The 12,042-nt window shown below is 55.5% G+C and overlaps 1 protein-coding gene across 1 annotated transcript in view; it reads right to left on the bottom strand.

Annotated features, from left to right (window-relative positions):
• Nucleotides 1–8,708: 8,708 nt before the first annotated feature.
• Nucleotides 8,709–12,042, bottom strand: part of LOC112548816 — a 21,370-nt gene continuing 18,036 nt past the window's right edge. Inside the window, exons 5-7 of the mRNA XM_025195540.1 lie at nucleotides 10,554–10,600; nucleotides 9,490–9,527; nucleotides 8,709–8,993 (exon numbers count right to left, since the gene is read on the bottom strand). Coding sequence (XP_025051325.1) covers nucleotides 8,880–8,993; nucleotides 9,490–9,527; nucleotides 10,554–10,600 — 199 coding nt within the window. The 3' untranslated portion in view covers nucleotides 8,709–8,879. The remainder of the gene's footprint in view (nucleotides 8,994–9,489; nucleotides 9,528–10,553; nucleotides 10,601–12,042) is intronic.

The raw sequence follows: 12,042 nt of genomic DNA, 5'->3' as shown, positions 1-12,042 counted from the left end.
TCTTTCCTGCCATGGCAGGGGGTCGGACTTGATGATCTGCTAAGGTCCCTTCCAACCCGACCAACTATGAAACTATGGTCTCTTCCCTGAGTCAGCCGCGCTGCCCCTTTTATCCCCCTCCAGGTGACCCAAGGGGCCAATCGGGGACACGGAGGGTGAGTCTCTGGGGCCTGATTGGTGAGGAAAGGGAATTCCAAGCCCTCCAATCATCTTTTACCCTTTCAAAACCCCTGGGCTAAATCACTACCAGCTAGCTGGTCACATCTATTTGACAGGCAGAACGAATTAAACCACATCTTTCCCTGTAGCAAGTGACAGAGCAGCAGCCGCTGGGGAGCGGAGCCTGCTCCTCCCACCTTTGCCCCTGAAGGCAGAACCTGCTCTTACGTACTTCTCGCATATAATGTGCATGTCTATGTCCAGCTGCTGGTTTTGGAGGTGGGGAAGTGTGTGTTGTATGCAAAGAAATATAGTATTTTTCCTAGTCCTGGACCAAGCATGGTGCAGGGGGAAGAAAGCCCCTTGCTGCCCTCAGGAACTCGGCAGACGGCTGTGTCTATGGGCAGCTCTGAGATCTTCATATCCCCCGTGTGCTCCCCTCCTTTGCACTTCATGTCACCCCATTCCTTCCGTACAGTTACTGCCAAGGATTTCAGCAGCAAAGGCGCCGCAGGAGATTGGGAGCAATTAGCATTGGCCTCGGCACTCGTCAGGGACACCAATGCCAAGAAAATCCTTTAAGAGGAACTCCTCCTTGGTTTGATTGACAGCAGCACTGTGCTCTGGGGCTGGACCACACACAAGTTTTTCTTCAGGCCCCTCCCACTATTGTATGTGTGTCTACATGCACACGCGCACACACATGTGCATATTCAGTTCCCCCTAGAGATGCCCATCACCGTGCTGGTTAGACCGGCTGGGCTGGATTTCAGCACAAAGCAGCGCTAGCAAAGACACCCAGGCAGGTTTGGAGCCAGAAGCCCGAGAGCTGTGTGGGTGCCTTCCTTTCCTGCCCGTACGGTGATGAGGCTGGAGGAGCAGCCGGTGTATCCGCCTAGTCAGGGCATCGCTCACAAAGCTCGCCTGCTCCCAGAACCAGCTCAGGATCCTCTGCACAGCACCTCTGACCTTCCAGACCCCAAATATGGGCTGGGTGAGTGGCTCGTAGCTCATGTGGATGCAGTCCATCTCTGTGCGGAGGGGCGGCACAAAGACCCCAGCTCCAGGTGAGCTCCACCTTTGTGCAGGGGACGCAGTGCTCTGGGCAGCAGCCCGTCCCGCTTTCCTAGCCCTGAAAACCCTATCAATACACCCCGTACTTCTCACTACCAGATCAGTGCCCGTCAGAGACGTTCCTGCAGTCTCTTTACCCCACGCACTGCCCATCCTGTGGGTTTTGCATGCATTGCTGGATCCTGTATTGGCAACAGGAACCACACCAGGAAGGAAACCCCACACGCTTTGTTAGCTGGGCTCAGACACTAGCACACAAAACACCCGAACACCAGCCACACCACGGCATCTCACCACCAGCACCTGAGGGCAGGGAAAGAGTCCAGCGGAGAGTAGCAAACATGACTAGAGGCCTGGGTGGCGAGACTGGGAGGAAAGGCTGAAAGAACTGGGGCTACTTAGTCTGGAGAGGAGAAGACTGAAAATCGTCTTCCAGTCCCTAAAGGGGGATTATAGCGAGGATGCAGACGGGCTTTTCCCTGTGGCTGCAGGGGACAGGACTAGGGGCCACGGCCTCAAGCTGCAGCGGAGGAAACTGAGGCTGGCGACGAGGACGAACTTTCTGACTCTGAGGGTGGTCGGGCGGTGCAACAGGCTGTGCAGAGAAGTGGTGCAATCTTCCCATCCTTTGACCCGTTCAGGAGCAGGTTGGGCAGACCCGTGTCTGGGATGGTTAGGCGGGGACAATCCTGCCTGGAGCAGGAGCTGGACTAGGTGTGACCTTGTGAGGCCGCTCCCAGACCGACTTTCCTATGATCCTATGACCTACGAGGCTTCCTGCCTCCCCCACCCAGAGGCCACCTGAGCGGTGGGCAAGGCCCTCGGCAGGGACGGAGCCGGGGAGAGCAGAACTGCCTGTCTTTTCCCCCCAGGCTCAGAGGCGCTGTTTTACACGAGGATGGTCATCGCGGGGCTGGTGATCCTGTGGCTCATCCTGCTCGTCCTCCTCAGGAACCGTAAGTGGCCGGGAGGCAGAGGGGTTTCCGGGGCTCGGTGCGGCCCCTCCGAGTGAGGGACTGGCCACGGGAGGAAACGCCGGTGCCCCTTCAGCTGGTGCGAGCTGCCCTTTGCACCGGGGCTGCTCCCGCTCCAGGGGCCACAGGGAGTTTTGCTGGGTGGCTCGGGGGTGGTTGGCGGATGAGATGCAGACCCGCTCCCTGCTGCGGCACGGCACTGGCTCGGAGTCCCTGTAGGCAGGGACACGGCATCTGATGCAGCGGGCTGCTGCTTACAAAACCTCGTGCCTCTGAATTAGTCAGTCTCTAAGGTGCCTCCTGCCCAGCTTCAGACTGACACGGCTGCCTGCCCTGCCCTGTGGTAGGAAGTTACTGTCTGCCGGGTGCTCAGGGCCGTGGGACTCTCCTGCCACTCACCCGTGTCCATGGGCGGAGGTGCAGACCGTGCGATGCATCATCACATACAGCACGACTGTGTTAACAGTTTCCTCCAGTTAAAGAAAAACTAGAAGCTTTCTATTCTAACGTGCCAGGTGCCTTGGGCTGTATTATTCAATTTAAGATCAAACAAAAGAAATATAACTACACAATGGGCATTAATTTGCTAGATAATATGTTAAGTTTAAAAACACAAACTAGGCAAAAAGTAGTCAAAAGCTGTTGTTTCATTAGTCTGTAGTCACTGCAGCTACATGCACGGCTCTTATTCACATTCATAACACAACCTAGCTTTCTTGAGCATCCCGACAGCACCTCCAAAACATCACTGTCAATCATGTCTACGCCTGAGTGAATAGGAGCACACCTGAGTTCAGGTTTTCAGCTAGAGCTACAGTCTTCAGGGCTGTGAGATAGAAGGGAGACATTCCCAGAAAGGGCTAATACACAGCAGAATTGCAGAAGAAAGGGTAGTTTGGGTAGTGAAACATCAAGACCAGCAAGAAGGAGAGAGGGTCATTAACACGTATGGAGGGGAGAGAGATTAGCAGGAACCAGGGAGATGACAGCGAGCCCTTCCAGCGCTGCCGCTCCCAGGCAGTTGGTTTTAAAGTCTGGTGGAGCAGGAATCCAAGTGGGGTGCAACTGCACCGTGGCACCTCTCTGGATCTGCCCTTCCTGGGCTTGTGGGATATCGCCCATCTGACTGGTCCTCCAAGGAGGGACAGTGCTGGAAGGAGGGTAGCACAACCTCCTCCGGAACAGGGCTGAGGAGGTCGGGGTGTCACAGCAGAGGGTTTGGTAGAAAAGCTTCCACCACCGGCACTTGTCCAGAGAGGAGGTCAGCTTCAGAGTCTCCCAGCCAACACCTTCCCCAGAACCGAACTGTCTGCAGAAAGGCCATGAAAGGAAGGTAGTTGTCCAGGGCCAAGTGCGGCCAAATCCTGCCAGCTCCTCCCCTCTCCTGAACAGATACAGCTTCTACCTGTGTCTTTCCACGGCAGCGCCCGACCACCCAGCAGGAAGAAAGGAGGCAGAACGAAGCTGTTGCCTTGTCTTGGAGGGAATTCAAAGCGAGGCCTCTACGCAGCTAAGTTGCATCTACTCCTTTCTTGCAGGTAATTTCGGTGTTTGCTGTATCAGCCACCCCGGGGGTGGAGAGGCAGCGAGGGACTGGAGACAGCCCAGAGGGAGCGGCGGCAAGTCAGTCCCCGGGGTCTGGCTCAGCTCAGCAGCGCTGCTCCAGCGCTCAAACACGAGGAGTCAGGCCTCTGTCGCGGGCAGTTTGAAAGCCGTGGGGTTTGGAGAAAATCATCCGCCTGCATTAGAAGCCTAATACAGCAAAATGAAATGTTGGGGAGGGGGGGACTTTTCTCTGTGGGGCAGGGTCCTTTTCCTAGGATCCTCTGGGCATCTAACCAACCCCCTGTCCCTGCAACAGCTGGGCACTGGCAGTGCCCTCGTCTGCCTGGCTTGTGCAGACTGCCAAGGGTGGGCTTTTCTTGGGATATTCTGCTTTGTAGTTGTGGGGAGGGACTGAGTGGGGATGAGGGGTCTTCGGGCTAGCGACTGCCTGTGAGCACGGGGGACTGAACTTGACAGCCCTCCTTGCTGGGCCCATGTTCCTGTGTGCGTGGGTATCCCTGACGGGCCCTGTCCAGGCTCTGCCTGCTCCTGTCCACACAGGCAGCCTCCAAGGGGAGGGGTTGCTGGGCCAGTGAGAAGGGGCCGCGAGGCCAGAGAAACGAGTCAAGAGGGAGCAGGAGCAGCCGGGAAACGCGAGTGACCCAGCAAGGGGTTGGAGCAGATGCCCCGGCTCTCCAAGCCCAGAGCAATGCAATGCTCCTTGTTCAGAAAAGCAGGTAAGAGCCGTGGCTGCCCTCGCTGCAGCCCACCTCCATTAAATCAGCTCTTAGCCCCGAACGCTGCAGAGTTAACGCAGCAAAGAGAGCGCTGGATTCGCCCCCGGCTCCGGTGCAGGGATAGAGCTGTCGGCTGCGTGTCAGTGCCCTCATCTTTATTAAGAGGATGATGCATAATGAAAAGCCAGGCTACGTTCCCAGGCCCCAGGGCAGGGACTCCCTGGGACAGGGAGTGGTGCTCTGGGCACGTGCAGCCAGCTCTGAACAGCCGAAGCAGCAGCTTGTGCTGGCTTGGACTCGCAGGCCCAGAGCAGAGAGCTGCTCGTGGCACGTCCGTCAGCTCAAAGCTCCCCTTGGGTTTGAAGCTGAAGGACAAAGACCTATGCAGGGTGTCCAAGGCACACGTGACCCTTGGGGCCAAAGTCCCAGGGACTTTCAGTGGGAATACAGTGCCAGTTACACTTGCTTTAAAAGTCCCCCTTGGTCCCCATGCCCATGGGTGCTGTGGGGCTGGTTCCCATGCATTGCATTGACGTGCTGGGCCTTGTCGCTGGCGGGGCACTCACCACGGGGTTTGGCAGGACTTTCCAAACAGCACCTACTTGGCTCTGCAAAAAAAAGACCCACAGACCACCCCCACCCCTCACACCCCAGAGCTCAGCACAGGTCTCCCCCAGCAGTTCAGCCAGTGAAGGACACGGGTGTCAGTGAGGGACCCGGGTGGCCCCTGGACCACATGCTGGAGACACGGCAGCTCCCCCATCCCAGCTTGGCTCCATCAGACTCCAGCCTTGGGGCACAGACTGCTTCTACCCCAGCTGCCCACGGCCCCTGGGAGCTAGGCCCCCAGTGAGCTGCACAACATCACGGCCGATACCAAATCCGGAGGGAAATCAATTCGGGGCAGAGCCTGCAGCACAGTCCAGGGGCAGGAACGGGGGATCAGAGACCGAGTACCAGTCGAGGGCTAATGCACAGGGCGAAGCCCAGGGGCACAGCCCAGCTGGCATCAGGAGCTGGGAAAGAGCCACAGGAAACCCAACGCTGACATCCAGACGCAGCCAAAACCAGGGTCAGGGACCAGGAAACCCAGAGTGCAGGAAGCAGGGGCCTGTCCCCGCAGAACAGGGTCCGCACTGGGGGCTGCTGCAAACCCAGGACCCAGCTGGTGCCGGATGGAGAAGCAGCGCCCAGCAGCCCAACCAGGCTTCACTGTTGCTAAACTGGGGCAATTCCTCGGCTGAGGCTGAGCGCAGGGAGGCTGCTGAGCCCTTGGCCCAGGCTGGCCTGCCTCCTCCAAGCCCCTGGCACCCAGGGTACGTACAAGCGGTGACGCCGTCCCCCTATATCTGTTGAGCTGCAGAAGGAAAACTGAGCAAAGAGCTGATCGCTCCTGGGGGAAGCAGCCTGGGCCCCAGGACTTCTTGAGGGCCCGAAGGGATGGAGGCAAGCCAGGCATCCCACACCCCTCAGCCATTCCCGCAGTCGTTCTTTTAACAGCAGCTTCCAACTTTTAATAGCAGCCTTCAGCTCCCTGCAGGGGGGCTGCAAAGAGGATGGAGCTGGGCTGGTCTCAGTGGGGGCAGATGACAGGACAAGGAGCAATGGGCTCAAGCTGCAGCAAGGGAAGGTGAGGTTGGATATTAGGAAGACCTTTCTCACAAGGAGGGTGGTGAAGCACTGGAACAAGTTACCTAGAGAGGTTGTGGGATCTCCGCCCTTGGAGGTGTTTAAGACCCGGGTAGACAAAGCCTTGGCTGGGATGATGTAGTCGGGGCTGGTCCTGCTTAGAGCAGGGGTTGGACTAGATGTGACCTCCCGAGATCTCTTCACACCCTCATTTTCTAGGATTCCCCATGCAGCAGGAAGCTGGGAGCGAGCCTGTACAGCCCCCCAGCTGCATTCGGAGAGCAGACAGATCCAGGTGCATCTCAATCACAGCAAAGCAGTGCGCGGGGGGAAGCCGGCGTCCTGAACCAGTCCTGTATTACATAGCAATTCTGAGTAAGAAAGACTTTACTTTCAAAACCACATGAAACGTGGTTTCGCAACTGATAATGATATTCTTGCTCTGCTAGCTACGATCTAACAGTTGTTGGATTTTAAATGAGCTGCAGATAAGCTGATTTTCCCAGAAAAAACAGAATTTTTCCTTGACAGTGCTCGGCCTTGATAGTTTACAACAGAGGGCTGAGAAATGGGTGCTTTCATTAGAAAGGGAAGTGCTTTCTGCTCTTTGTTTTTCAAAAGACCTTTATTGTGGGTTGAGCTGTCGAGTCAAAAAGTGAAAAGAAAATGGTTTCAGATCAGATGACATGGCTCACTTGTTTGTATGTTTGAAATACCAGTATTTTGATTCCAAGCTTACTTTTACTTTTTGAGTTAATACCTTTAAAGGAATTTTCAAAATGCAAAGCCACTTTGGTGAGGAAAGCCCATGTCTTTTCATTTAAAGCCATGTCAAAATGCAAACTCTGGACTCGTTTAGATTTTTCACGGTAAAAGCTTCAGCAGAAAAAGGTCGCTTAGTCACAGATGTGGAGGAAGTAAAACCGAGGAACCTTGAAAGGAGCGGATGTCTCTTCAGACTCTCGAGAGCAGCCTTTGTGGCAGGCCTGCTACAAATTGCCCCGCACCCTCCCCGAGTGCCACTCCGATCCCCTCGCCCGGCCTGATTCACAGACTTGTAGATGTAGGGTCGGAAGGGACCTCTGCAGATCATCGAGTCCGACCCCCTGCCCTGGGCAAGAAAGAGCGTTGGGGTGAGATGACCCCAGCCAGGGTCCTCTTGAAGACCCCTTGGGTAGGGGAGAGCACCCCCTCCCTTGGAGCCCGTTCCAGACTCTGGCAACCACTGCCATAAAGAAGTTCTTCCTGATGTCTAACCTAAATCTGCTCTCCGTCAGTTTGTGGCCGTTGTTCCTAGTTAGCCCAAGGGGTGCCCTGGTGAACAGAGCATCTCCGAGCCCTTGCTGCCCCCGATCACCTCTCAGCCTTCTCTCACGAAGGCTGAAGAGATCCAGGTCCCTCGGTCTGTCCTCATAGGGCTTTGCCCGCAGGCCCCTAACCATATGAGAGGCCTCTGGACCCTCTTGAGGTTGTCCACATCCCTCCTGAAGTGCGGTGCCCAAAACTGCGTACTCCAAGTGCGGCCTGACCAATGCCGCATAGAGGGGAAGTATCCCCTCCTTGGACCTGCTAATGCAGGATAAAGTGCGGTTAACTTTACTGATCGCTTCGTCACACTGACGACTCACGTTCATCTTGGGGTCAACAGTGACTCCGAGATCCCTTTCCGCTTCCGTGCTGCTGAGCAGCTCGTCCCCCAGCCTGGACGTGTGTTGGTGATCCCTTCGTCCTCGGGGCAGCACCTTGCACTTGTCCTTGTCGAACTGCATCCTATTCTGGTCTGCCCACTTTTCTAACCTGTCCAGATCTGCCTGGATTCGTTCCCTGCACGTCAGTGTGTTAATTTTACCCCATCATTATTCTGATCTGCTGCTCTGCCTTCTTCTCTCTGCTCCTTTCCTGATCCGCTGCTCTGCTTTCTGCTCCCTGCCCTAGCTGCCACTGCACCGCTTGCTCCCAGCCCTCCAATCTGCTGCATCACACACAGAGGCTACCCATGCCCTCCTGGGACCGTGCCAGGGGTTTTCCCCCTGCCCAAAAGCATCTCATTTGCTGTGTCAGTACTCATTTCACTGCAGCGGCCAACAAGCAGCTGGGAAAGAAGCCCTCTTTTATTAAAAACTTGACCCATTTTCTCCGTGGCCTTTCCAAGGTGGTCTAAGAAGAGCTTCCAGGCTGTTTCTTGGGGCTCTGTTCAAGAGGAAAGGCAAGAGCTGGTACTCCTAATGACCAATGTCTTCAAATGTCGATGTTGCTTCCTCCATAAGTAGATGTCCAAAATAGAAGTAGCCCCAGGGCAGAGGTGCTGATGTGACGGGGCATCTCAGCACCTGTTGCGGATGGGAAAGGGACTCCCAAGGCTACAAGCTGAGTTTCCGCGGGTGAAATGATAGCAGACCCGTGTACTCTCAGCAGCATCACGGAGGAAAACACTCACTAAGCAGCGGGTACCACTGAACCTCAGCGCCTGCAGGAGCCTACGGAGGGCAGGTATGGATTTGATCGATGCATCTGACAACGCTGGAAGTCACGGAGCCTCATCTACACTACAGCACTCCCGTCTGACAGCGCCGGGAGGGGGCTACCTTGGTAATTGAGGCAAGGCCCCAGTGAGAAACCTGCCTCCCAACAGTGCGACCTGGAGACCCCGGGGTCAGAAATGGGGGGGCTGCAGGTTTGCGAGAAGCAGGGGAGCCCAGGCAGTGTGCTGGGTCTCCCAGTCAGGTGCCCCCGGCATGCTGGTGTCCTTCCCCGGCAGGACTCAGCGGGTGGAAACGGTGCCGTATTCTGCACGTTCGTGAGCTGCTGGGGGTCGTCTTGTCTGTGTCCTTTGGCTACCGAAGTAGAGGTCTGCGTAGGCAATGTCAGGATAGACCTGCAAAAGAGATGCATGGTCACCGTCCCCAGGCAGAGCAGGCATAACAGCAGGACCAAGCTTTTCCTTCCTTAAAGACCTGAGCTGTAAGGACCCGACTGTAACTCCGTGAAACAGGCTGAGCAAACGCTGGAGCCCGTCATCACTGATCAACGACCAACTACAGGAAAATGCAGGTGAAAAGCACCCAAACACCGTGGGTTCTGGGAGCCAGCGTGACCAGCGCCGAGCCAATGGGCTCTTCTCTTCTCTCTGGGGACTAGGGGCGAAGAAAGCCCATTTCCTTTGCCGAAAGGCCCATTACGAAACCAGGCTGCCCGTGGTTGCTTAATCTCTGTAAAGGAATATGGGTCTTTCCCCCTCCAGCAGCAGCACTGGGGACTGGCTCTCACCAGCCAGCTCCACTGGGCTCAGATATTTTTGCCACCAGTCACCGAGGCCCCATCTCTGTGGGGGAGCCAAGGCATTGACTCCCCTTGGCCAAGTCCATACTCACCCCCGGCTCCTGGCTGAGCTCGGACCCGGCGGCTTGCTCTGTAACAGAGAGAACAAAGGGTTCACAGCTCTGGGCACGTGGAAGAAAAGGGCACTTTCACTTGAGCGGGGAATAATGTTTGTGAACATGGGTCCACAAAAATGGAGCAAGGAAAAACTCTTGGCTGCAGTAATTCACTCCAAAGATCCAGCTGAATAGGATCCCGAACCGCCCAAATGACAGTACTTATACAAGAGCAAGATACGATTTGTGGTATTTTCTATTCCCTTCCTTGCATACTGTAGAGTCATGGAGAAGTGGGGCTGGCAGGACGCTCCAGAGGTCACATCCAGTCCAACCCCAGCCAAACCATCCCAGACAAACCCATTGTTCAACCTCTGAGCAAAACTCCATCGTTTCTCCCTTCTAACATCTCCATAGATATTAGGGTCAGAAGGGACCTCAGCAGATCGAGGCCAACCCCCTGCCCCAGGCAGGAAAGACCGCTGGGGTCAGACGACCCCAGTCTTGTTTGCCATTTCACCGGTGAGCAGAGATTTGCACGGATCCTTTCACGAGGAGTCTGAGGCTCTTCTCCAGGATGGTTACGTGTCACTTCGAACCCCTCGGTGCATCTGACTAGTTCACACACTGTCTCCCCCGGTGTGTCGCTGTGTGTGGGCCAACACGTGATTTCACCCCCGCATGGTGCTCACTGCCCTGCTTTGGTCAGGTGGGTCTGCAAATCCTTTCCCAGTCTCAACAGACGGTGTCACAGGTGTCTTTTCCACACCTCACCGTTCACCCCCTTTTCCACGACACTCATGATTGCACTGACCCCCGTCCCTATGCAGGAGCTCAGCACATCACTGGTAGCCTCCGGCCAAGGCGCACACCTCCTGCCTCAGGGCAGTCCCTCGAGCCCTGCATTTCAGTACTGTAAATTGAAAGATTTACACTTATGGTGAGGCCTGGCAATACAGAGGCTGCTCGGGGCAATAGCGGACAGAGCCACAAAGGCCGGCAGACCCCTGAGCAGGGAGGCCCGGAGATGGCAGGAACAAGCTTTCCCGCTGTGCTCTTACCTTGTGTGCATCTTCTGTGGCCTGGGGCTGCTGCCGATCCCGTCTCCCTGGGAAGCAAAGACCTGTTAGATCACGACAACCTCTCATCACTGGGGCTGCTCTGAACAAGCAGGACATTCACTGCCCCAAACATAACCCTGCAGAAAAGCAGCGAGCAAGATGCTGGAGAGTTGGAAGCTGCAGCCGGCCAGAGCCAGGGTCTCCCAGATGGGGAGGCGAACAGCGGGGCTAGTTTTGCATTTCTTTAATAAAAGGCAGCACATCTACCCAAAGAGCCTTGTCTGCCATTGCCATCTAGCGACAAAAGCAGCACCTGCACCAGCTACTTTAATATTAACGTACAGCCCCAACCCAGCTAGCTGATAATCCCCTCTCAAATACTTCTGGGAAGTGAAGTGAAGGAAATTTCATTTTGTACTCTGCCTGTGGCGTGTCCCACAGTTTGAGAATCTCTGTCCTATCTTCAAGGGAAGACGGCGATCTAGAGATAATTGTTATTTAAATGGACTGACTTAAAAGTTAAATTAAAGCAGAATGAGTTGCAATTTGGGGGTTTCCCCCAGATCTGGGATTAAGCGCTGCCTGCTTTATAATATACGTTTTTAGTCCTTTGGATCCAACTGGGGATCCCATACATTATCCAGTAAAGGGCAGAGACCGATGAAGAAGGTGCTGTCTGGTGAGACTTGGTTCATTCACAAAACTGCACAAAACCTTGAGGTTTTGGACACTGGGGAAATCAAACACAAGGGGCAGTTTTCTTATGCAGAGCCCTGATGTTCCTTCAGCCAGTGCCCAGACCCCAACACCCCTCTCCAGGCTTCTCCCAGGGCTAGCCGCCGGTCCTGTCCAAACTATGCTGAAGTTCCCATCTCTCTGTATGTCTGCGTCCTCTCTCCCTGGCACAGAACTGGCCATGAGACAGGAAAGCTAATGTGCAGTGAGCCAAGGTGTGACTTTACTGTGCAGTACCTACTCTGCACCTCGTCTGTGTGGAAACTCTCGATGCACGCTGTGGCGGGCCAGTAGGGGGCGCTCCTGCGTTGAGCCGCCCACCTCCCTGCGCCCGACCACCTTCCAGGCTCCGAGTGCCTCCCTGGGGTGCCTCCCGTCCGGCCGGCCCCTTCCCTGGAGCACACCCGCTAGCCTGGGGGTCCCGCTGCCACCATCCAAGGCTCTGGACTCACTTCTGGCTCTGTGCACCTTGGAAAACACAGGCCTGATCGTCCAATGGGTGCTAGACCCAGTATAAGCACTTGGGGCACTTCCCCAAGTCAGGGGCTTATTAGGAAGCCTCCCTTAGTCCACAGACCTCAGGGGCCTCCTTGGCATAATTTAGTCCCACCCCTCAATAAGTCTCCACACCGGTCACAAAGGAGAACTTTATTGATTACAGGGGTAGGGCAGAAACAGGGTAAAAGGTAGAGCAATATCATAGAAATCTTACAGGAATATCAAAGGAATCCCATAGAGCAAACCAGGGTGGCTG

The sequence above is a fragment of the Alligator sinensis genome, unplaced genomic scaffold, assembly GCF_000455745.1.
Source record: "Alligator sinensis unplaced genomic scaffold, ASM45574v1 scaffold1794_1, whole genome shotgun sequence".
NCBI classification, from domain to species: domain Eukaryota; kingdom Metazoa; phylum Chordata; order Crocodylia; family Alligatoridae; genus Alligator; species Alligator sinensis.
The sequence above is the reverse complement of the archived record's forward strand: the minus strand, read 5'-3'. Positions and strand labels throughout refer to the sequence as shown.